Genomic DNA, 25499 nt, shown 5'->3' on the forward strand with positions numbered 1-25499 from the left:
CCAATAAGCACAAGTTGAAATATCACGTTTGAAATGTTTAAAAGAGTCTTAATCCTTAGAAAAAAAACTGTTGTTTCTTTGTTACACATAGTACCTGGTACGCCTCAAAAATAATGACACACGGAGACCGCAGAGGAGGAGATGTGTGGAAAAATAAGGTGGTGCATTGAATTTTCTGACACAGCACAGACGATGCGTTGTTTCTTTCCACGTTGTGAGGGGTTTGCGTAATTTTTAGGTGTGCAGTCTTGGTTCCTCACGGCGATGCTGCGATATTTTGTCACCTAGGGACAATGCGTGAGAATCCTTTGCGCGGGCGTTGCATCAATCCGGTAGGCGATGCTTCCCATTTTTTCATCGCGAGGCAGGTGGTGCATCAAATTTCCACTTGGAAAGTCGAGGCTGCGTCATTCCGGTCGGTTGTGCGTCAATTTGTTCAGACACATGGTAGGCTTTGCGTCGTTTTTGACAGGCATTGCAGTGATTTTCAACACACAAAGAGTTTCCTGAAGAGATGAAGTCTTTTTGGCCTTGAGACTTCAGAAAACAGGAGGCAAGCTCAATCCAAGCCATTGGAGAGCACTTTTGCGGTAGACAGAGTCCTTTTCAGCAAAGTCAAAGGCCAGCAGGGCAGCAGTCCTTCTCAGCAAAGCTGTCTAGATGAGTCCTTTAGGCAGTCACGGAGTTCCTCTTGACAGGATCCAGGTGTAGGTCCAGAGTTGTCTGAGATGGTGGGGTCAGAGACCCAGTTTATATACCCCAAACTGCCTTTCAAGTGGGGGAGACTTCAAACAATGGTTTTGAAGTTCACAAGTTCTCTTTTCAGTCCAGTCGTGTCTGCCAGGGTCACAGTGGGGGGTTGATCAGTCCTTTGTGTGAGGTCAGGCCATTGGCATTTGCAATGTAAGTTTCAGGCCCTCCACCCTTCCAGCCCAGGAAACCCATTCAATATGTGGATGAATGCAGATGAGACTGAGTGTCCTGTGTTTGTCCTTGTCTGGGTGAAATGCACAAGGGAGCTGTCAATCAGCACAGACCAGACATCAATTTCGAGGCAGGCTGTAAGGCACAGATGGTTTTGAGTGCAGAGAAATGCTCACTTTCTAAAAGTGGCATTTCTAAAATAGTAATGTAAATCCAATCTCACCAATAAGCAGGATTTTCTATTACCATTCTGGCCATACTAAATATGACCTGGTTACCCCTTTCAGAACAGAATTTACCACTCAACAAGTATATGAGGACAGCCCTAATGCTAGTCCACAAAAGGAGCAGGACTCACAGTATTGGAAAACTAATTTAGAAGTTTTCCACTACCAAGACACATAAAACACATATGTACATGTCCTGCCTTTTATCTACATAGCACCCTGCCCTATGGGTTACCTAGGGCCTACCTTAGCGTGACTTATATGCAGAAGGGAGTTTAAACCTTGGCAAGTACTCCTAAATGCCAAGTTGAAGTGGCAGTGAAATTGCATACAGAGGTCCAGAGTCCTAAAACCAGTAAAAATGAGGTCAGAAAAAGAAGAGGAGGAAGGAAAAATGTTTTGAGGTGACCCTTCAAGGAGGCCATTTCCAACAGGCACCCATGCTACTAAAGACTGGTTCATTCTAGCTTCATGTTCGAGGTGCAGTTTGAATCGCATGGTAGTGTGAGCATAGAACCCCTGTCTGGGCACACCTGTGACACTTAGGAACTCTCAGCTACTGCGTTTTACTTGAGGCCTTCCACATTTTGCTCACAGTGCCCCTTCAGACAAGAACCAACAATATACAAAGCAGACTTGGTCCTGATCCAGCAGGAGCAGTTCAAATGGAACATTTACTCCAGGTTCCCTCTGAAGAGGAACACAAAAGACTCAGCCTTGTAGGGACTTGTTGGACATGGCCCTTCTTAGGGGATTGCCCTGAAACCTTTTGCTTTTTCATCCTAGTTTCTTGCTGACTCTCATTACTTGGCCTTAGGACTCTGGGCACTTTCCCACTGTACTGCAGTGGGAAAGTGTGCACACCCTTCCTACACATGCCAGGAAGGGGATCTTATGTGATTGGCTCAAGTGCTGTACCCAGGAGTGCCCTGCAAAAAGGTATACCACATACCTGGGGCGGGAATAGCCCTGGCTACTAGTGGAATGTTGCACTGAGTGTGCCACCCACCAGAATAGCCTGTCAAGCATGTAACCTGTCTGACCATGCAGGCCTGTGGAGGTGCATTTGCGCTTGTGCCCAGGTTGGCACTTTTAACTCCATAGCAAATCCTTGAGAGGGCCCTCTGCTACCCTTAGAGCAACCCCTTAAGGGTGGACAAGGCGATAGACAAGAGACTGGAAAGGTACACATGGGTGTCCCAGACCCCGGTGGGGAAGAACCCAACATAGGCTTTCCCCACCTAATGGATCGGCTCTCCCCATAGGTTTTGCTGATTCTCTATCCATTGGCTTTTGAGCCCTGGGCATTTATCCACTGTAAGTCCACTGTGAAGTGTTTACGCCTTTCCGAAGTGTTTACGCCTTTCCTAACTATAGAGAGTGGCACTTGTGGGTGTGTGCACGCGTGCCCACAGGTATTACAAATATGTGTTGAGCCAGCCATTGCAAAATTGTGTGCGCGCACTTGCACCAATGGTGTACTTAAACACAAGTCCAACCTGTCATGGCAGATCTGTGTGTGCACACTTGCCTCTATGGTGTTTGTTAACCATTAGTCCAGCCTGTCATAGCTGGTCTGTGTGTGCACCCTTCACCTATGGTGTTATTAAGCATGAGTCCAGCCTGCCATAGCAGGCCTATGTGTGTGCACTTGCACCTATGGTATCCTTAAACATGAGTCCAGCCCTGTCATAGCTGGCCTATTTGTGCGCACCTGCACCTGTGGCATTCTGAAACATGTGTCCCGCCTAGCATTGCAGGCTTATGTGTGTGTGTTTGTGTGTATGTGTGTGTGTGTGTGTGCACGTATGCCTAGGGAGTGAAGAATACCCATGTATGTTGTGCTACCTGTGAGAGTTGCTCTGTCAATAGGTTAACATGGGGGGAAGTTTATCATTACTCCTAGCTGCAATAATGGATTTCAGTAGAAGAGCCTCATAATGTTTCCTGCCATTGGATTCGTGCTGACAAGCCCCTTCCAGTGAAGGTGTTTTTGTCAATAATAACTAAAAAATGCCACTTCTAGAAAGTAGTCTTTTCTATGCTCTAAAACACATTGTGGGCCTTTTAATTCTACCCTAGTCCACACTCAAGGCTGGGGAGCACATCTGTGTTTTCCTCAGCAACAGCTATAAACCTTGGGCATGCAACTGGAAAAAGAGACCTTTGCCATTTAAGGGCCTGGCTGGATAGACTAGAGGGAGTGGTTTTGACATTTGGCCTCACTGAGCAAGATCATTGCCCCACTAAAGATTAAGATCTGTCTTCCACGGCCCCATGGTAGACAGTATTAAAATTTACGAGAGACATCTGTGGTTCAAAGGGAAACCCTCTTATCAACTTCTGAATTCAATGGCACACTACAGTATAACTACTGGTGCACCAAAGCAGCAAAGCAGAGATACGCTTGTGGGGCCACAGGACCGGAGCTACTAGACTGAGTGGTTCTCACTGCCAGAGGAATCTGTTGTACACGAGAAAGAATTACTGCCATTGGAAGGGATCACACACTCTTCCCGAATAGTGGCTGGCCTGGGCTTATTGCCTGCTGTTGTGTGACACCCCGAAGTGTGCTCTCCAAGGGCTTGTTGCGTCACCCACTGTTCTCTGGTAGAGGTCTCAGGAACATCAGACCTCCCGTGAGGGATCAACACATTCTGCTTGTGACACCTGGAGAGGGGTGCACTCTTAAGTGCCCACATCGTCTGCTGGATCCCACCTGGTAGCAGCAGTGTGAGAGTGGAACCAAGTACTGTACCTGAAGACTGGACTGCCTGGTGTGGAGCCCCAAAGAAACTGCCCGCATTCAAGGAGTGTGGCCATGCATCATGGGGCCTAGACACACATAAGCGTCTTGTTGGTGGTAAGCTGATTTACCAGTTGTCTTTCTCTCGTGAGACACACCCATTGCATGCTGTGTCGATGCTGTGTCCGATTCACAGGTTGCGACCCTCAGAGGTGGTTGCGTACCCATAGCATGGCTGTATTCTACCTCGTGTGGCACCACTGAACTTACGTCTGTGTGTGTCACCGGAATTGTCTTGTGCAAATCAAGTCACTGTGCACTAGATGTTGTTCCTCATTTCCATGGAGGTACGTAATTAGTAACTCCTCATTTGTGTGAACCAGAATTGGCTGGTATGAATCAAGTTACCATGCACCAGACGTTGTGCCTCATGTGCAGGGAAGTACGGAATTGGTAACTCTTTGTTTGTGTGATCAGAATTATCTGGTGTGACCCAAGTCACTGCACACCAGATGTTGTGCCCTAATACCGGAACGGTAAGGAATTAGTAACTGTGTGTCACTGGAATCGTCTGGTGTGGCTCATACCACCGCACCCCCAAAATGCTGTGTCTCATTCCCAAGGAGGTGCTGAATTTGCTGCTCAGAACTGTTTGATTAGAACTGTCTGGTGTGACTCATACCATCGCTCTACCCGATGTTGTAACTCATTTCCAGGGCAACACAAGGGAGCTAATTCATGTTCCGGAGTGCCCGGAGTTCCTGGGTGCAAATCTGGTCAACTTGGGTCCTATGAAGTGCCTTCATTTTCCAAGAGGCTCCCCTGCTTCATCTCTCACTCATTGATTGCTCCTTTTCATGTCCTCAGTGCAGCAGACCATCTTTCAGCTTTTCACCTGGCCCGACAACAACTTGTTACCAGGTCGTATTGATGGAACGGGCCTGGGTGATGAAAATAAGTGGATGGGCTACAGAACGCTTCTGAGAGTGATTGGAAGCAGGTCCCAATACGTGGTGTTCCCCCATATGCCTCACAGAACTAGGCAAGTGCCTGGAGGCATGGTGGGGTGACCTTTGATTGAACTTCCAGAAGGGTGGCCAACCTCCATTTGTCAACTGCCACCTGAAACCACCTGTTACCTATCCCCCATCTGTTTCCCAGGCATACTGAATAAGTGGGCAGAATCAGTCTAGTGCCCGGGGGTGAGGTGGTGGTTTCTTTCAACTCCAGTCCATGGGAGGTAGGGTAATTGGGATTGGCTGAAGGGTGGAGGAGAGTTTTTGGGCCACGGAGTCTGCAATTACAATATCTACTTACCTGCTGGATATCAGTGCGCTGCATTAGGGTGCTGTGTGTGAGTGTGTGTATGAGTGAATGCCATACAAACCTGCCTGATATCCGTAGCATCAGGTATCAGTGCTGAGTGAGTGCATGGGAGTGACTGCCTGTGATTAACAACACTGCACCGGAGTGTGGCCCTGCAAGTTGATTCTTGCCAAGAGTGTATTACGTTCGACATTGGTTTTACCCGTGTGGCCCAGGCCCACGGGACTATTTGAAAGTGTTATAATTGCCTATGTTTACACATTACCACTATCATTGTGAACCAGGGTGCACCCTATAATTGTGTGGGATTGAATTAGAATAATTGCTCAGTTGGGTCTTGTGCTGACAACGTTTGCACCGCATGAGGGTGCTGGGGGTAAAGTTGGATCTTTACCAAGGTGTACATATTACTAATGTCGTTTTAACTTGCTTGGGCCTAGTACTGCTAGTGATATTTCCAAATGTGATTTATGCCCAGAGATATATGATGTTAATGCTGTGTTCACAAACGTGTCTTGAATACAAACTCTATTTGCATACACCTCGTGTGAAGTCTCTTTTCTGACACAGTGTATTTGTTGTGTGAAAGTAATGTGCCAATGCTTTACACATTGTCCCTGTTATAAGCCTGACTGCTCAGTGCCATATCTACCCAAGGGTGAGCACAGGTTATACAGTGAGTGTAATCATACACCCCTGATGGGAGTGGTAGGCTCTGCCTGGTTAGGGCTTCGCCTCAGCCAACCAGAGCGTGCAGCCTCCAACAGGACTCAATGCAGCTTCAGTCCTGCTACACAGCGAGCAAAGCACCTATGTCTTCACATACTCGTCACACACTTAGGGCCTGATTTATGAAAAATTAGCACCACCTTTGCATCATTTTTTGATGCAAAAGCAGCACAAACGTACAAAATATAAGTATATTTTGTAAGTACAAAATATTGTTATAATTTGTAAGTTTATGCCGCTTTTGCGTAAAAAAATGACGCAAAGGCGGTGCTAACATTTAATAAATCAGGCCCCTAGTGTGTTGCATAGATGAAAACAGCAAGGTAATTCACTGGCAATGAAGCATCAACAGTGGCCAGTGGCTGAGTCTTTGCCAGGCATTCAACGCACCACCTTTGTGTGTTTTACCCAAAGTACAAGTGATCACAGTCCTGAGGTTAGTTCAGAGGAGAGATGAATGGTACTAGACTTGGTCTACCTCTGGGTCACATGGATAACACAACAAAAGCTTCTAATATGACCCTAGCGAGTGCAGGGAGCACTAGTAACCCTTTAGAGTCACCTGGCTACTCAACATGCCTGATTTCAGAAAGGACAGGACCGACCCTTTACAGACCCTCCATTAGTTGGGTCTTTACTATCAATATTAATAAATGACAATTTCAATGAATAAGCAAAGCTTAATTGCCTCTACTTCATGTCGTCTTGACTAATCATGAGGCTGACACATAACATTGCACATTTTCTGCTGTGTGCTTACATGTACCTTTCACCAGACCTGTAGCCATTACAAATGTACGTTTTTGTATGTAATGCTGATTTTCAACTCAGTGATTTTCTGGAACTCAAAGGATGCTGACCAGTTCCCTGTTGATCCCTGCTGATCATGTAGAATATGTTGCTTCCCAGAAACGGTACTCAGCTACCTCTGTGACACCGCAGCAAACGTTTGTCTGGGCTCAAACACTCTTTCCCCCATAACATCCCTGTCCATCAACTGCACTTTGCCAAGTAGGCACAATACCCCCGCAAATACGATCTAATGTGTCCTTTAATTCTGCTCTCCGTGATTTGAAAAAGTACCAGTAAACAGGCGAAAGCAGGACAAAGACATTTAGGCACAGTTTTATGCCAAAGTAGTGACGCCTGGTGCTGCGTCAAAAATAGCTGCGCTGCGCTACTTTTTAAATGCAGGAATGTGCCATATTTACAGGAATACAGCACACCCCTGCATTTTCCCCTGTGCTGAATTAAGCTGCCTGCGCCAACGCAGGCATCCTTGCCCCATAGTGCAAGGTTGTCTGTGTTGAGGGGATAGATTTCTCATGTGCAGGAAGGTGTTCCTTCCTGCACATAAACAATCTATAATGGCAATTTGGCACTTCTATGGGTGCTGCACACATGGAAGTACAAAAACGTCATTTTTGAAGGGACACCTTCCTGTACATAAACAATCATTCATGGCATTTTGCTTCTTCTATCTGTGCTGCAGAACGCAGCACATATAGAAAAAGCAAAAACAAGGAGGAACTAAAGCATTCCTCTTCATTTAGCCATGCTAATGCGACCCCTGGGGTGGTGTTAGTTTTTGGTGCTGCCACAGATTTACGACTTCTCCTAAATATGGGGCAGCATTAAAAGCAATGGGTGTTGTGGTGGAATGCCCATTGCAACACCTATTGCACTCTCCTTTGACGCAGAAAACTGCATTGGAGGGGCCCATATTTACAAGGAGGCGTAACGTCACAAAAAGTGGCGTTGCACCTCCTTGTAAATATGGAGCAGTTGTTAGCGGTGGCGCTAGGGGCTCTTAAATCAGCCCCTTAGTGTAAGCTTGAATTTAGGTTGTAAATTGTAGATAAATGAGTCAATGACAAAGGTATAGGTTCTTAAGTGCTGAAGTATTAACAGTCAAGAGCAAGTGTAGTGTAGCAATGTGCCTTGATATAGCCTTGCATAAAAGCAAGGATAAGAAGAGGCCCCTCATTTTACATTGTTTGTAAATTGGTAAGCAGACATTTGAACATGTCTAGTACAAGAGAGGTGGAATAACCATGTGTCAAAAAATAATGCCTTTATTATAGATTTCCTTCAAAACAACGGAAGAATGGGGCTGATCTTATGCGATGATCTTTGATTAAAAGAAAGTGCCTGATCAAAAGCAAAACCGATGTTATGTACAGCTGAAACGGGTACCAGGAGAAGGTTCGAGTTTGCACAGCCTCCTATCAATGGTCCAAGTGAATTGGTTTCGCCCACTATCAGTACCTCTGTATTTATCAATATTCAGTTTCAGGACATTAGTTTTCATCAAAGAGACCACAAATGATAAGCATTCCTAACAGCAGCTTTGAGTGTGGGAATGTGACAAGCACTAGTTTTCCTGAAAGAATATTGGCAAAGACAAAGTTGCAAACTGTCCACAAAGTAGAAAGAAGCCACTTCAGAGCCTGCTCATGAAGGGTGACCGAACAGGCGCCTCAAAAGCCGATGTGACTTTCAGGGTCTTTCATAGATGATGAACGTTGTGAAATTGGGCATTAGTTATCAAATAGATTAGGTTCTGAAGCTGGCGTATTTAGAAAAAGAATGAAACAACCACATAATTTTTTGTAGGAGTTGATAACCAAGGTAAAGGTAATAGAAGGTACAGTGGTAGGGATAGGATTATGGCCCTCATTCTGACCTTGGCGGTCGGCGGAGAGGCGGCGGTCGGACCGCGAACAGACCGGCGGTATTAAAAATGGCATTCTGACCGCTGCGGTCACCGCCGCAACCGACCGCCACTTCCCCACTCCGACAGCCACGGCGGTCATGACCGAGGGGCTGGAGTCTGTGCACTCCGGTCCGGCGGTCGACCCAAGACCGCCAACGGTATCATGACCCTGCTTACCGCCGCGGTTTCTGGCGTTCGGGAACCGCCATGCGAACCATGGCGGTAGGCACTATCGGGGCCAGGGAATTCCTTCCCTGGCACTGATAGGGGTCTCCCCCACCCCCCACTGCCCCCCCGAGTCCTCCCCCCACACCCTCCACCCCCCTGCCACCCCCCAGAGGTGGTACGAACCCCCTCCCCACCCCACCCCGACATGCACATACACGCACCCCGACATGCACACACCCCCAACATGCACATATACACACCCCCTACACACACACATACACAACGGGGACACATACCCGCACACATACATGCCGACATGCGCAACCGCCGAACTACACACATTGCCCATAGGCACAGCAGCACTCCCCGCCCGCATGCACGCACTCACACACCCCCTCTACACACTCACACGCACACCCCCATGCACGCACACATCACACAACACCCCCCCACCCCCTCCCCTCACGGACGATCAACTTACCTTGTGCGTTGGTCCTCCGGGAGGTGACAGGAGCCATGGGGAGGTGACCGCCAACAGAAGACCGCCACACAGAAATGTGGGTCGTAATTCTGTGGGCGGTGTTCTGCTGGCGTGGCGGTGGAGGTTGACCAGTCTCCACTTTCCCGCCGACCGCCAGTGTGGCTGCTGGCGGTTTTCCGGCGGAACGCTCCCAGCGGTCAGAATGCGCACAGCGGCATACCGCCGCGGTCGGCGGTCTTCACCGCGGCGGTAACTCGGCGGTCTCGCGAAAAGACCGCCAAGGTCAGAATGAGGGCCTATATGTCTTGAGAGCTCGATGACGCACTGGCACAGGGCATGCCTCCACTGATCTAGAACTGCTGTATAATCCCAAACTATCTGAGAAATGCATGATGCATTGGGAAGGGGAGCTGCATATGAGAATCCCGCCTCATATTTCAAGATATACCTAGGATTGGTTTGAAAATTTATGCAACAGGGACCTATGTAAAAACCTATTTTTTATTTATAAACTAAAAGGTTAGTTTCCTCAGTGCTTATGGCATGTTGCAAACACACCAGTTTTGTGGGTTGAGATTTTGTTGAAAATCCATGTTATCACGATTGTCACCAGACAAATGGCAAACTACAAATTGTACCTAACCATAGAATGAGGGTACTATTCCATATGAGACGAAACATTGCATGAAATAAGCGGCGCTCACATGAAAATTATTAGTTCTGTGAACTAGAAATACACAATACTATCTAAAAGGAAAATAGATTATTGATATGTGCATGTAGGAAAGCACCCTCTTTTTGACATGTTACCCCCCCAGTTTCTGCCTGATGTCAGTGTGTTTGACCGTGTCACTGGGATCCTGCTAACCAGGACCCCAGTGCTTATGCTCTCTCTCCTCTCAGATTTGTCACCACATACTGGTAACCCAGTATTTCATCCCAAATTGGCATACTGGTGCCCTCTTGTAACTCCGTAGTATATGGTACTTAGGTGCCCAGGCAATCAGGGTTTTCAGGGGATCCCTATGGGCTGCAGCATTACTTTTGCCACCCATAGGGGACCCATGCAAAGGCTTCTACAGGACTGCCATTGCAGCCTGCTTGAAATGGTGCATGCACTATTTCACCGCACCAGGTCACTTAAAAGTTACCTATATGCTAGGCCTTCCAACACTGAAAGCTGGGTGCAAAGTACCTGTGTGTGAGGACACCCCTGCACTAGCAGAGGTGCCCCCACATTGTCCAGGACCATTTTCTCAGAGTTCGTGAGTGCGGGATGCCATTTTACGCATGCACTGGACATAGGTCAATACCTATGTCCAGCTTCACAATGGTAACTCTGATTATGGCCTTGTAAGGTGTCTAACATCTGGGAATTGTTCCCCAATACTGAATCTATTATTGGTTTTACAATTCCATGCACTCTGGGGGCTCCACAGTGGACCCCCAGAACTGGCATACCAGCTTTCTGCCACCTCACAGACAGGTTTCTGCCCCCTGTTGCTTGAGCAGCTAAAGCCCAGAAAGGCAGAACAAAGCATTTCCTTTCAGAGAGGGGTGTTACACCCTCTCCCTTTGGAAATAGGTGTTACAGGCATGGGAGAGGTAGCCTCCCAGAGCCTCTGGAAGTGCTTTGAAGGGCACAGATGGTGCCCTCCTTGCACAATCCAGTGCACACTGGTTCAGGGACCCCGAGTCCCTGCTCTGGCACAAAACTGGACAAAGGAAAAGGGAGTGACCACTCCCCTGTCCATCACCACCCCAGGGGTGGTGCCCAGTGCTCCTCCAGAGTGTCCCTGGGTTTTGCCATCTTGGATTCCAAGGTGTTGGGGCACTCTGGGAGCATTTGAGTGGCCAGTGCCAACAAGTGATGTCAGAGCCCTCCCCTGATAAGTGCTTACCTGTGCAGCTGACCAATCCCCCTTTCAGGGCTATTTAGGGTCTTCCTCTTGGGTGTTTCCTCAGATTCGGATTGAAAGACTCCAGCAAGAATCCTCTGCATCCTTTACTTCACCTTCTACCGAAGAAATTGCATCTGGACCCTCCAGGAACTCCACAAACTGCAACAAAGAAGCAAAGACGGCTTCTGCAACATTGTATCTTCAGCTCCTGCCAGCAACTGCAACTGTTTCCAGGTTGTGCATCCTCCAAGGACTGCCTGTGTTCAGCTTGCATCAGAAGAACAAAGGAATCTCCCTTGAAGTGAAGGAGTCTTCCCTGCTTCAGCATGCACCCCTCTGCAACGACAACCGGTGTCATGGGTCCCCTCTCCTGATGATGGGCATGGATCCAGCAACACAGGTGATGGACTAAAGTGACCCTGACAGTCCCAAGGTCCAGCTGTCCAACTTTGGTGGGGGTAAGAGCTTGCCTCCCCACGCAAGACAGTACCCCCATGCGCCATGTGATTTGCAGTTGCCAAGGCTTGTGTGCGACCTCCCATGAAGTTCTACATGCACAGCACAGCTCTGGCCCTCAGCACTCCTTTCTGTAACACACAGCTTCCTGAGTGGTTCTCTGGCGACGTGGGATGTCTTTGTGTCGTGTTGTGTGGGCCTCCATTTGCACCTTCTTTGTCCCGTGCTGTGGGACTCATGTGTTCGCTGCCTGGTCTTCTGAGGGCTCTCTGAGTTACTGAGAGACCCCTTTGGCTCCCCCTCCTGGGTAGAGGTCACCAGGTCACACCTGGTCCCGGGCAGCGTCTTTTTCCGCTAACCGTGTGCTTTGCCTGTGCCAAGGTTTGTTGGCAGAATCCAGCTACGCAAACCAGACTGCAATCATCCATCCGGCGTGGGACATCATCTGCAAAAACCAGGAACCCGCATCCATCTTCTTGGGTGCAGTACTGACTGTTCTTCTTCACCGGTGGTTCTTCTTTTGCACCTTCATCTGGGTTAGCAGGGGCTCCTGTTCTCCCTGGACTCTTCAGTGCTTCTTGGACTTGGTCCCCTTCTTCCACAGGTCTTCAGGTCCAGGAATCCAGTGTTGGTGTCTTGCAGTCTCTTCTGGTTCTTGCATTATTTTCTAACACAACTTCTTGTGTGTTCTAGGAAACTTACTGTGATTTACTCCTGTTTTCCTGGGCTCTGGGGTGGGTTCTATTACTTACCTTTGGTGTTTTCTTACACTTCCAGTGCCCCTCTACACACTACACTTGCCTAGGTGGGAAACTGACTTTCACATTCCACTATTTTAGTATATGGTTTGTGTTCCCCCTAGACCTATTGCAACCTATTGTGATTTTCACTATTGCAGTTTTCTAACTGTTTTTACAGCTCTTTCTGCATTCTAGTGTATATACTGTGTACATTACTTACCTTCTAAGGGAGTATAGTCTCCAAGGTATTTTTGGCATTGTGTCACTAAAAATAAAGTACCTTTATTTTTGTAGCCCTGAGTATTTTCTTTAATGTGTGTAAGTACTGTGTGACTACAGTGGCATTGCATGACCTTTCCATGTTTCCTAGATAAGCCTGGGCTGCTCATCTACAGCTACCCCTAGACAGCCTGGCTTCTAGACACTGACTGCACTTCACTAATAAGGGATAACTGGATCTGCTATAAGGCCAGCCTCCTACAGTGTAATCTGACAATTCTGGGGGAGACACTTATTAAGACACAGATCCAGAAGGGTAAAAGTGTCTTTATATGTGAATCCCTCGGAGCAGAGCTGTGACACAGCATGAAGTAGCACTGCACAACACCAAATAGCAAACATTAAAGGCCACTAGAATTATGCGGTGGGGTGGACTAAATTATGCAGCAGGGTTTACTAAATTGTGTGGTAAGAAACGGAAATTTATGCTGCATAGTGTGGCACATTCTGCAACAGTATTACCTCATTAGATTGCCCTTTTTACACCTTTGTTCTCTCTGAGCCAAGGTTTCACCTCATTAGTACTAGTCTGACGCCGAAATACACTAATAACAAACAGAAAGATGACCAGCCAAGCTTTGGAAAGGGCTTTCCAGCAGTGAGAGCTAACATGAGCGAACACAGATGGCTCAAGACATATCACAAGACAAAACACCCTAAACACAACACCGCAACACAAGACATAACATATCTTCCTTCTTTTTATCTTAAATTGCATACATTAAGAACAGAAAACAATTAGAAGAACTATACCACAAAATGGGACCAAAACACAAACAAGCTATAACCCAGAGTTCTTGGAGCAATGTAAGAAATAACTGTAATTGTAGGAGGGTGGCTCAGTTTATGGAGTACACTTATGGTGTGGCACCATATACTGAGTCCAGGCAACCCTTAGTGATAGTGTTTAGGTGTCTAGATAGCATAAGCTCTAGGGGTAGCTATGGTGAGCAGCTAAAGCTTATCTAGGAGGAGTGTAATGCACTTGTAATACCATAATAGTTAGCCAGTAACCACTCACAAGAACGAACCACACTAGGTGTTGCAAATATAAAGGTTTTTTTATTACAACACTAAAGTTACTCTAACATTGGTATATCTCCTCCTGGACATATCAACACACAACAATATACACTTAGCAATAATCAGGAAAAGCATAAAAATATGTGGGGTTCTAAGGGAGGGTAAACCATATACTAAGAAAATGGTATAAGAATGGAGGTGCCCAACAAAGGTAAGTGTGTTAGGATCCCAGGGGCTTGAGGAGTAGGATAGTACTGAAGGTAAGTACTAAAAAGCCTACAGGCGCCCAGGTGCAGACTTGTTATCGAGCTGGGTGTCACATATGCTAGCACAAGACTGTAGCGGTTGGATTTTTATGGATTCAGGACCCTTCCCAGTGGACCCTGAGGGAACCAGTTGGCACAAAGAAGGTTCAAGAGAGCCCTCACCCGGAAGACCAGAGTACCTACACCAGGGAGCCAAGGTGCATAGGGGTGAAGTGGCATTGGAAACCCTTGTTGGAGTCAATGGAAGCCTCGGTTGCCCAGCTGCTGCCGCAATTCATAGTCCAGGTCGGTGGAGCCCAAAGGTAGATTCCAGATGAGAGGAACCTGAAAAGAAAGGGGACAGTGTCCAGACCACTAGGGATGTCCAGGCGGTGCAGGTAGGCAATGCCCACACTCTTGGAGGTGAAGTTCCTGCAGGACGGTAAAAAGAAGAAGTCCAGCTGCGGAGTCCAGTGGGATGAAGGAGTCACCCACATGCTGTCCCACATCAGTCGCTGGGTCGTAGGAGGGTTAGTTGCCAGCAGCATCACCAACAAGCCATGGCAAATGCGAATGGTGGTTGCAAGGAAGTTTGCAGATTTTGGAGGACCAGCAAGGTCCTAGTGACTTGGCCCTTGGTGGGGAGTCAGGCAGGCCTTCAGCAGGAAGGAAAGCCAGCCGGAGCTGGGGCAGCCCCAAAGAGTGACCCACTGGCAGCAGACACAGGGAGTCGCAAGGAAGCCTCAGCAGAACAACGAACAGGAGTCGCACGTTGCAGGAACTGCAGAGGGAGAGCTGAATCTAGAAGTGCAGAGTTCGGCATGCTGGGGCTTCTTGGAGCTCGAAAACCTTCTTGGATGAAGAGCTAACAAGCCTTGGCAAGAGTAACAGTTGCAGTGCACAGGAGTTCCATTCCAGTGGCTGCAGCAAGGGTCCACCATCTCCCAAGTTGGTCAGAGAACAAGTTGGACCTGGAGAGGACCACAGAACCACCACCTATGAGCAGAGCCTTTAAGTCGTCAATGGGACAGCAGGATCCACCAGACAGTCGTTGTTATCTTGAGATGCCTGCAGATGTGGAGGAGTGACTCCTTCACTCCAAGGGAGATTCCTTCTTGCTTCTTGGATGAAGGCAGTGACCTTGTGACCTTGGAGGATGCACAGCCACGAATGTTGCATTAATTGTGCAGATGCTGGAGAAACCATGCTGCAATGGGAGCCCTCCCAACTGGATACAATATTGTTTCAGTACCAAAAGCAGACCAGCAGCGGTTCAGGAGGCCAGGAGCAGAAGATGTCTTGCAGAGAGTTCTTAGCAGAGTCTTGCTTGACAAATCTGAGGACCCACCCTTGGGGGAGCCCTTAAGTAATCCTAAAAGGGGGCTGGTCACTCTCTGAAGTGACCAATCTATCAGAGGGGGCCAAGGACATCATCTACCTAGCCTAACCAGTCAGATGCTCCCAGGGGCCTCTGCACATCTTATTTTCAAGATCCCTGAATCAAGTGGCCACCTGGCAGAGCTCTGTTCACTTCCCTAGTGGAGGAGCTGGATGGCGGGGTGGTCACTCCCCTGTCCTTTGTGTGGCTTCACACCAGAGTGGGAACCAGGCATTCCTAAACTGGTGCAAACGGGATTATGCAAGGACGGCAACAAGTGTGCCCTTCAATGCAGCCCGGTGGCGCCCAGAGGCCAACCCAGCCCAGAGACACCTACTTCAAAGGGATAGGTAGTCACACCTCTCCCTTGCAGAAAATCCTTTGTTCTGCCTTCCCCTGCTTGAGCTAGGCTCATCAGCAGGAGGGCAGAACAGTGCCTGGGATCGGCAGCAGCATGGGCTGAAAACCAGACCCTGTAAGGCTGCAAAGGCAGAACTGGGAGAATCTCTAAGGAACTTCCAGAGTATATGGTATCATGCAACTAGCACTGGAATCAGTGTAGTTGCATGATTCGTACATGTTTGATACCAAAAATGCCCATGTTCAGTGAAGCCATTATGTAGTTGGACCACTTGTGTTGACTAGGGTAAACTACATACCTCAAGATGGATCCCCCGCACTTACAACACCCAGGGGATGGAGTCTGGGGTTTGCAGGGGTACCCTGCTCATGCAGGGATATCCTCATACTAAGAGACATGCATCCTGCCCTTGGGCTGAACGGCCTACCAGAGGGGTGACTTACAGTGTCTAAGTGCAGTGACCATGATATAAGGCAAGCCTTATATATGAAGTGAAAGGTGCATGCACCATTTCATACAGGCTGCAATGGCAGGCCTGCAGACACAGTTTACGTGGGCTCCAGTGGTGGCATATACATGGTGTAGCCCAATGGAGACCCCTGGTGTTCGAATGCCCTAGGTACCTAAGTACCATATACTAGGGACTTTCATGGGTGCACTAGTATGCCAATTGTGGGTGTAAACAGTTTATCAGCAACCAGATTTAAAGGAGAGCACAGACACTGGGGTCATAACTAGCAGGATCCCAGTGCACTACAGTCTAAACACACTGACATAAGACACAAAAGTGGGGATACTACAACCAGAACCTAGCTTACTACAGTAATACATGAGATAAAAGCTAGGTAAAGCAGTAAGACATACAATAACCTTGATCTTGAAGCTTAGTCCTTCAGCCAAAAGGGGAGTATCCCCATGCAAGTGTTCCATTGTTTCCGACCTCCTATGCTGGTTGAATGTGATACCACAAAAGGCCCCTGACCTCCATCACCACATTCCTGGAAACCATCAGTAAAATATACTAGTCAGCTTTACCTATGGTCCACTCTGCATATATACTGAGGTCTGCAAATCCTTTGTTACATCGTTTTGAGTAACACACACACACACACACCACCACTGCCCGAGAATCTGACACATCTTCCCCCAACACTTCAGGCCCATACGTCAGTTCCTCTTTCTTAGCACAACTGAGGAGCTTTATCCTCACCCAATCCAAAACCTTGATAGCTCATTGTTTCACACAATGTAGAGAACTGATTTCACGCCAGAAAGCAGTCTCTTCAGATGATGCTTCAGCTATTAGGGCTCAACCAACTTGCAAGACTCATGATCTTCCGAAGTCTCAAAATGAGCAATCCCCATGCTCAAAGGCTTATCCTTTAAGTATCTCCTGAACCTCTAGATTGTCCATCTGCATGCACATATGGTCTTCTGGATCACTTAGTATTGCTTTTCTCCATCCTTTAAGGTACGGGATGCAAACCCATCATGAGCTCACCTCTTCCATTGTTTTGAGTAATTACATCACCCAACTTATGTTCACAGGCATTCACAGTAACGTAAGCTGGGAACATAAGATTGCAAGACGAGCATCCAAAAAGGCTTCTTTTATTTGCAAAAAAGTCCAAACCTGTTACTCTCTGTGAGAAATCAGGTTATTGGTTGAGGGAGTGACAACCACAGTATTTGCCACGGTGAACCACAAAAGTCAGTAAATTAATTTGTGCTTTACCCTATGGTAGCTTGGCAGAAAGCAGTCAGGCGTAACTTATAGATTGAGGGCCTAATTTTGAGTTTGGCAGACAGGACAACCTGTCTGCCAAACTCCTGACAGGGTGGCTGCCGCCATAGTGGCGACCACCCTGCCAGACGTATTACAAGTTTCCTGCTAGGCTGACTAGTGGAAACCAAGTTTTCTGCCCGTCAGCCTAGCGGCAAACTGCCAGCAGCATTGTCTCTGGCTCAAAATCGAGCCGGCAGCAATGCTGTCGCCTACAGGGTGCACCAGCACCTTTGCGGTGTTCACTGCCTGTACAGCAGAATGGTGCTGGGCAGGGGGACTATGCTGGGAAGGGGGACCTCTGCACTGCCTATACCAAGTACATGGGCAGTGCAGGGGCCCCGCTGATCTCCCCTGCACCTGTTCTCCACCAGCCTTTTCATGGTGGTAAAACCAACATGAAACGGCTGGCGGAGAATGAGGTCATAATCAGCAGGGTGGTGCTGCTTACAGGCTGATTGTGACCTCCACCCACCATCAACCAGTTGGGATCACCGATCCTGGCGGAAAAGGCGGTACCCTGGTGGTCTGACAGCCAGGGTCTTAAGGTGGTGGTAGGACCACCACATCAGCGGCATCCTGACCACCACCGTGCACCAGCCTCATAATAGGCCCAAGGTCCAATGTATTTATGCAGCACAGAAACAGTAATAAAGTGCAAACACAACACAAGAAAAATCCCAGAACATTTTGAAAAAAGAGAGTGCATTTTAACAAATAAAATCATACTAGAATGTTGGAAATCCAGTCAGTAGAACCAGAAATATGCAGTTTTAAAGTTTTAGGTGGATGTAGCACCTAAAGGCCGAAAGTGCCAACTGAGCGCATCGGTTTGCGCTAGACTGGAGCAAACTCACAACTTCAGGCTGACTGCAATGGAATGCCGGTGGGGCAGAGGACCAAGTTTGGCCCACTGGAAATTATGGCCTTAGTGCGGTCTGCGCAACATTGCTTTTCGTTGGTTCCAATTAAGCTTTCAGCTATGCAGTGCTTTTACAACTGTTAGAAATTGGGTCTCTGGTTGGCAGAGATATGCACCCTGTCCAAGTAGGGACCCCAATCCTAGTCAGGGTAAGTCACAACACAACCTAAATTATCTTGTGCTCACCCTCCGGTAGCTTGGCACAGAGCAGGCAGGCTTAACTTAGAAGACAATGTGTAAAGTCTTCGTGCAATAACACATACAGTACCACAGTGAAAACATGCAAAAAGTACTTCACACCACTTTAGAAACATGAATAATATTTATCTGAATAAAATAAGACCAAAATGACAAGAATCCAATATGCGTAAGTCAAGATATCACTTTTTAGAAGTTTAGGTAAGTCTTAATCCATAGGAATCAGTGGTTGTATCTTTTTTATCACAAAGTACATGGGATGCGTCAAAAATAATAATGCAGTGGGCCACAGAGGATGTGATGAATCAGAAAGTTAAGCAATATGTCGATTTTTCCAGCACTGCGGTGATGATGTGCTGATTCTTTCCTTGTGGACAAGGTGAAACGTCAATTTCCATTGGCGCAACTTACTGCGGTTCGGGGATATTTTGGTGCCCAAGGACGATGAGTAGAAAATCCAAAATGCGCTGCGATCATGAAACAGGTACTGGGCCAATTCAGATGGAGGTGCATAATTTTTTCAGCCAAATCGATTCTGCAGACAATACATTGATTTTTGCATGTGTTGCATCGGCTTTCCAGTGCAGTGGATTTTCTCTCTGTGCTGAAGTCTTTGATGGCCTTGAGATTTTATAACAGGAGACAAGGTCAGTCCAAGCCCTCGGAGATCACTTGTGGGGTAAGGCAAAGTCCTTTCAACAGAGTCAGGGGCCAGCAGGCAGAAGAGCAACAGCAGGAGAGCAGTCCTTCCAGAAAAGCATTCCAGATGAGCCCTTTGGGCAGCAAAGCTGTTCCTCTGACAGAGTCCAGGTGTAGGTCCAGAAGTGTCTGACTTGAGGTGGTCACAGACCCAGTATATTTACCCAAATGTGCCTTTGAAATGGAGGACACTTCAAGGAATGGTTTTGAAGTGCACCAGTTCCCCTTGCAACCCTTCAACCCAGTCCTGTCTGTTAGGAGGTCTGTGGGGCGTTATCAGTCCTTTGTGTGAGGTCAGGCAACTCACCTTTAGTGAGTAAGCGAGATCCTCTCCACCCTTCCTGCCCAGGAAGACCCATCAGTATGAATGCAGATGCACCTGTCTTGTGTTTATGGCTGTCTGGGTGGAATGCTCAAGAGGAACTGTCAATCAGCACAGACCAGACATGGATTGAAGGCAGGCTGTAAGGCACAGAGAGCAGTAAGTGCAGAGAAATGCCTACTTTCCACAAGTGGCCTTTCTAAAATAGTAATGTTAAAAATCCAGCTTCGCCAGTAAGCAGGATTTCTCACTACCATTCCAACCATATAAATCATGACAATGCCCCTCCTTTCAGATCGGAAATTGCAACTTAAAAATATATAAGGGAATTTCCAATGCTGGGCTATGAAAGGAGCAGGCTTCACAATAGTCAAAAATCACTTTTTATGTTTTTCACTACCAGGACATGTAAAACTTACAGGTACATGTTCTGCCTTTTACTTACATAGCGCTGTGCCCTATTGGCTACCCAGGGCCTACCTTAGGGGTGACATATATACAATAAAAGGGGAATTTAAGGCTTGGAAAGTAATTTTAAATGCCAAGTTGAAGTGGCAGTGAACTGCACATACAGGTTTTGCAACGGCAGGCCTGGGACATTGTTAAGGGGGTACTTGTGTGGGTGGCACAATCACTGTTGCAGGGTCACTAGTAGCATTTACAGGCCCTGGGCACATGTAGTGCACTTTACTAGGGACTTACAAGTACATTAAATATGCCAATTAGATATGAGCCAATGTTACCATGTTCTAGGGAGAGAACACATGTACTTTAGCGCTGGTTGGCAGTGGTAAAGTGCCCGGAGTCCTAAAACCAACAAAAATGAGGTCTGAAAAATAGGAGGAGGAAGGCAAAAAAAATGTGGGTGACCCTTCAGAGAGGGCCATTTTCCAACAGCAATGCTTCACTCTGGATTTGATGGAAGCTTCAGTTAAGCAATGACGAGTCAGGGGTCCATGAACTAGGGAGGCATCTCTTGTGGATCAGGGACTCATTCAAGCAAAAGCCAGTATGTCTCAGGTAGGTCCAGTTGCAGGTCCAGGCAGGTCCAGTGCAGCAGGTCAGCTGGACAGTTGCAGGGAGGCCTCTTAATCTTGCTGTGTCCCTGTACCTCTGAACATGAGAGCAGTCAACTGTCCCTTTGAGTCACTCAGGATATCCTGGAATGAAGGGAGTATGTCCAGTCTTCCTTCTCAGACAGCATGACAGGTCTAAGTAGCAGGTCAGTCCATAGGGGAATACGGCAGGCCTCAAGCAGCTGGGCAGTCCTCTGGTTGCAGCAGGGCAGTCCTCTGGAGGACATGGCAGGTCGCAAGCACCAGAGAGTCTTTTAGAGAAGAAAGACTTTCTTTCCGTAGTATACACGGGTCCTGGAAGGTATTGAAGAGGTGTTCTGAGGATCTAATAAATAGACCTGGTACCAGTCTTTGAAGTTGGTGTCTTCCCTATACCAGACCACATCTGGTTTTGGAACAGTCTTCCCTTCCCCTGTCAAGGCTCCAAGAAGTATTGGGTGACAAAGACTAGTGTCAGGTTCCTTTGTGTGTTCTGGAGGCAAGCACCTTTGAAATTTAAGTAGGGAATGTAACAGCTGCGCTCCCAGGAATCCTGGCAGGATGTCCCATCCTGCCTACAATCAGTCTCCTTTGTCTCACAGTCTGTCAGGAATACGCAAAGCTCAACAGCAGAGCCATTTGCAGCCATGTGACCCAGGATACTTGAATAAGGCAGTTATAGTTTAAGACAAGAAAATCCAACTTTCAAAAAGTGCCACTTTCAGATTTGTGACTTAAAATCCAACTTTAGCATCAAGTATGATTTTAAATGACAATTTATTTGAGTGTAAATGCAATTCCTCTGTCTGCTTCCAATCACAAGTAATCACTTATTAAATGTAATGAGGTAACCCAGTTAGTCAATGGGAGAGATAGGCCTTACATTAGTAAAAAACGACTTTAGGAGTTTTTCGCTTCAAGAACATGTAAAACTTAAAACCACACGCCCTACTTTTTAATTACAATACATACTGCCCTATGAATCTTTAGGGTCTGCTTGAAGATTAACTTATATGCATTAGAAGGGAGGTTTAGGCCTGGCAAAAGGCTTCTTATGCCAGGTTGAATTGATAGTTTAAATCTGCACGACAGGCGTCAGTGGCAGGCCTGAGACATGGTTAAAAAACCTACTTTCAGTGGGTGGCACAGTGAGTGGGGCAGGCCCGCTAGTAGCATTTAATTTACATGCCCTGGATACACGTAGTACCATTTACTAGGGACTTATCATCAAATTAAATGTTCCAATCAGGTGTAGGCCAATTTTACCATGTTTTAGAGAGAGAGCATAAGCATGTTAGCACTGGTTAGCAGTGGAATTAGCACTGAATCCTAATAGCATCAAAAACAAATTTAGAAAACAGGAGCAGTGAAGGCAAAACGTTTGTGGGTGACTCTGCAGAGAGGGCTAGGTCTACCACTCCCACAAGTAAAATTCACCTTCTTCCTAGTCTAAACATAAGGGTCAGTTGCAGATGCAAATTTTGTCACAAAGTTTGAAAAAAATGTAAAAGCTCAAAAAAAGACAAGACCAACCTTCATATTTGCTGGCTGGCTTATTCTCAATTGCATTCACCAAACCTTGCTCCGACAAATAACTTGTTCACTAATTACATGCCCCAAATACTCACACTGTCTTTGGCCAAAGAAGCATTTGTCGACTCTGACACACAAACCACTTGAATATAGTAAATATATACTTTTTTCAAACTTATTTTTGTGTTCCCACAAATCCTTAGCTACCACTAAAATGGCGCCTTGAAAAGCCAAAAAACCTTGTAATAAGCGCTCCTCGATATAGGGCCTGATTTAGAGTTTGGAGGATGGAGTTCTCCATCACAAACGTGACGGATATCCTGTCCGCCGTTTTATGATTCCCATAGGATATAATAAGATCGTAATATGCTGGATGGGGTATCTATCACAATTGTGACTGAGTAACCCCATTCTCCAAACTCTAAATCAGGCCCATACTCTAAAACAGTGACAGCAGATGTGAACCAAAATGGCACCCCATTACATTATAAAACAGTCCCTGGCATGACAAACACTGTAGGATGCCATGACTTTGTTGCCATTTGAGCCATTTGCAGCCATGTGACCCAGGATACTTGTATAAGGCATGTAAGGCATAACGTGTCACCTCTTCAAGCTTTGCCATCCAATCTTCTATCATATGTAATGGGTAAACATCAACCTAATAGATTGATTGAGAGACCTCAAATCTATAAAGGCCTCCTTTACAGGAAAGTGGCACAGCGGGGTGCTGCAACAAAATTGTACGTAAGGATCGTGGTAGACGTAGGAGTAAGGGTCGTAGGAGACTGACCTGACGTTCTGCCAAGCTAATTTAGATAGGTGAAATTACTGATCAACTGCAATTAAAACAGCTCAAATGCTCTCCTCGCCATGGACGAGGAGTATTGCATTTTTCATTTTCAAAACGAAAATCCCATTTCAGGATTGTCTTTTTGAAAATAAAAGAAGGAACCAGTTTAGTACAGGGCTCTGTTCTGCTGATGAGGCCCTGCACCAAACAGAAAAATGCATTGACAGGAACCACTGTGAAGGTGGATCCTGCCAATGCATTATAATGACCATCAGCTTGGCAGTCATTTACAAATTTGCCGTGCTGTGCCTCCACTAGGGCCACACAGTAATTTACTTTATCACACTGACAGAATAATAGGCTGTACTCCCAAAATTAAATCAGCCCCACAGTGATCAGTCAAATTGAAATCATTTTTATGTTTAATAAATGTCTACAGCACAGTAACTTCAAGGGTAACAAGCTTGGTATCAGTTTGCCCTTGCAACTTCATGTTTTTGAATGACAAATATTTACTGTGAGATTCTTGACTGTAGGTAACATGAAGTAAACAGTAAATACAGATAGATTTTCTGTGCAATTTCCAATGCCAGCCACTATTTGACCACCTAGGGGTGGTTTGTATTTCCTATGGATTTTTGCAAGAAATAAAATGTTATTACTTTGGGATTCTTGTACCATAAGTAGTCAAATCCCCCCTTTTCTCGCAGTGAATCATTAATGTATCATTTAATAGAACATGTAGCTCATGCTCAAATTTGAATGTTGAAAGGGATGCCATGTAAAATGTGGAGAAACAGGTGCATTGTTTTGTCAGTGTGTCGATGGATCTGTCGCTCTTTGAGTTTGCCTATAGCCAAGAGCAGTTCATGGAACATCTTAACAACATCCGATTTTTGTTCTTCTAGATCTAAAGAAGGCCTTTTGGACAATGAATTTAAAATGTAGGGAGCATTCCGTTCCAGCTGCAGCTTCTATTACTTAAATGTGACTGAAGTGAGCTGATAGGTAAGCCTCGAATGAAATTGTCACAGACACTTGAGGAGTTCTTCGAGTCAACTGCATAAATGTGCATGTCAGCGTGCAACAAAGTAGGTTTATAAGGCAGCATTATCAAAGTAGTGCCCGTCATGGCATTAATGGTGTTGCTCGTATCCACGAGGAATGGGGCTTGCAGTCCATTGACACCCTTATTTAGTTAAGCTAGTTCATCATCGTTGTCTGGAAGGAACCTTCCCTTAAAAAAGTAGACTGCTATTAATAGCACTTGGCTCAATAAGAACGACTTTGACAATGACGTGGTGTGGTTTTTTAGCTTTATAGTGTCCGAGATGAAGATGTCTTTGATGATGAACTTATGGGGACAGACACTTTTTTGACTCTGTAACGTGTCAAGCTGTGCATCTGGGTATGTTGTTGAGTTGGGTCGCAGGTTTGAGTGAAGAGGAAGGTTTTGGAGAGATTTACACTAGCTGGGCTTCTGCAAACGTTTTGTAAATGAACCACGTGCACATGCTTTGAGCAGCGAGGCAAGGGAAAGGTAGAAACCAGAGGGTAAATCTTTTACTCTATTAGCAGATTTATCAGTATCGTAAAATTTGAGTCTGTTCATTAATTCAGCCTAGGTATTTGGTTGTGCAAGTGTAGATGGCTCGAAGTGGCGTTTGATTATCTTAGCTAGAATAAAGTAATTTTAATAAGAGCTTGCCTTTAGGTTTTTTGATAGTATTTTTAAGATTATCCTCGGAGAGCTGAGAGTTTGTTAGTTTGTGCTTAAGTACCATATAGGTCAGGCCTCCGGACATCAGACATCAGTTTACACAATTGGTGCCCAGCAGCATCTGCATGTCTCGAGAGCCAGAAATCAGTTCTGTATCACTGTTCTGCTTAATGCTACATTTCACTCCAACTAAAAAATACTCTCTTGAGAACCCTGCCTTTTAGGTTCACAAACACTCACTTCCCCACTGAATTAAAGTCTCTTCTAATCACAATGCCCCCAACACATTGAAATACAAGTATCTGCTAGGCACCTATCTCCAGTGACCTTTTTTGGAGAAGAGTTATCAGAGTAACTGATACTATAAATAGGTTACACTTACATTCTTCTGGAAATTTTCAAGGGAGAATTCATTTGGCTTCGGGAAATATTCATCTCTATGCATACGGCCGAGGTTCAGAATGATGTTGGTTCCTTTTCTCACATAGTAGCCATCAATTACATCATCTGCTAAAGCTTTACGCATGACCACGTCCACAACCGGCTGATATCTCATACTTTCATATATAACGCTTTCCACGACCTTTAGATTCTGCATATCAGGGCTCTGAATTTCACGATCACCTGCAACACATAACAAAAACAGAAATCTCACATTTTGATTTCCCATTTTCATCTCACAAATATCTTAAACTATGTTGTTAAGTAATCAATCAAGGTAAATTAGTAACATTTGAATGCACGCATATATTGGAGTTTACCTGACACTTCATA

At 46.3% G+C, this 25499-nt stretch overlaps 1 protein-coding gene across 2 annotated transcripts in view; it reads right to left on the reverse strand.

Annotated features, from left to right (window-relative positions):
• Nucleotides 1-25499, reverse strand: part of CYP19A1 (cytochrome P450 family 19 subfamily A member 1) — a 392824-nt gene that overhangs the window by 3183 nt on the left and 364142 nt on the right. For both annotated transcript variants that reach the window (XM_069222480.1, XM_069222481.1), the window contains one exon: nucleotides 25108-25349. In XM_069222480.1, the coding sequence (XP_069078581.1) occupies nucleotides 25108-25349 (242 nt within the window). The remainder of the gene's footprint in view (nucleotides 1-25107; nucleotides 25350-25499) is intronic.

This window comes from Pleurodeles waltl, chromosome 3_1 (genome assembly GCF_031143425.1).
Source record: "Pleurodeles waltl isolate 20211129_DDA chromosome 3_1, aPleWal1.hap1.20221129, whole genome shotgun sequence".
Classification (NCBI taxonomy): Eukaryota; Metazoa; Chordata; class Amphibia; order Caudata; family Salamandridae; genus Pleurodeles; species Pleurodeles waltl.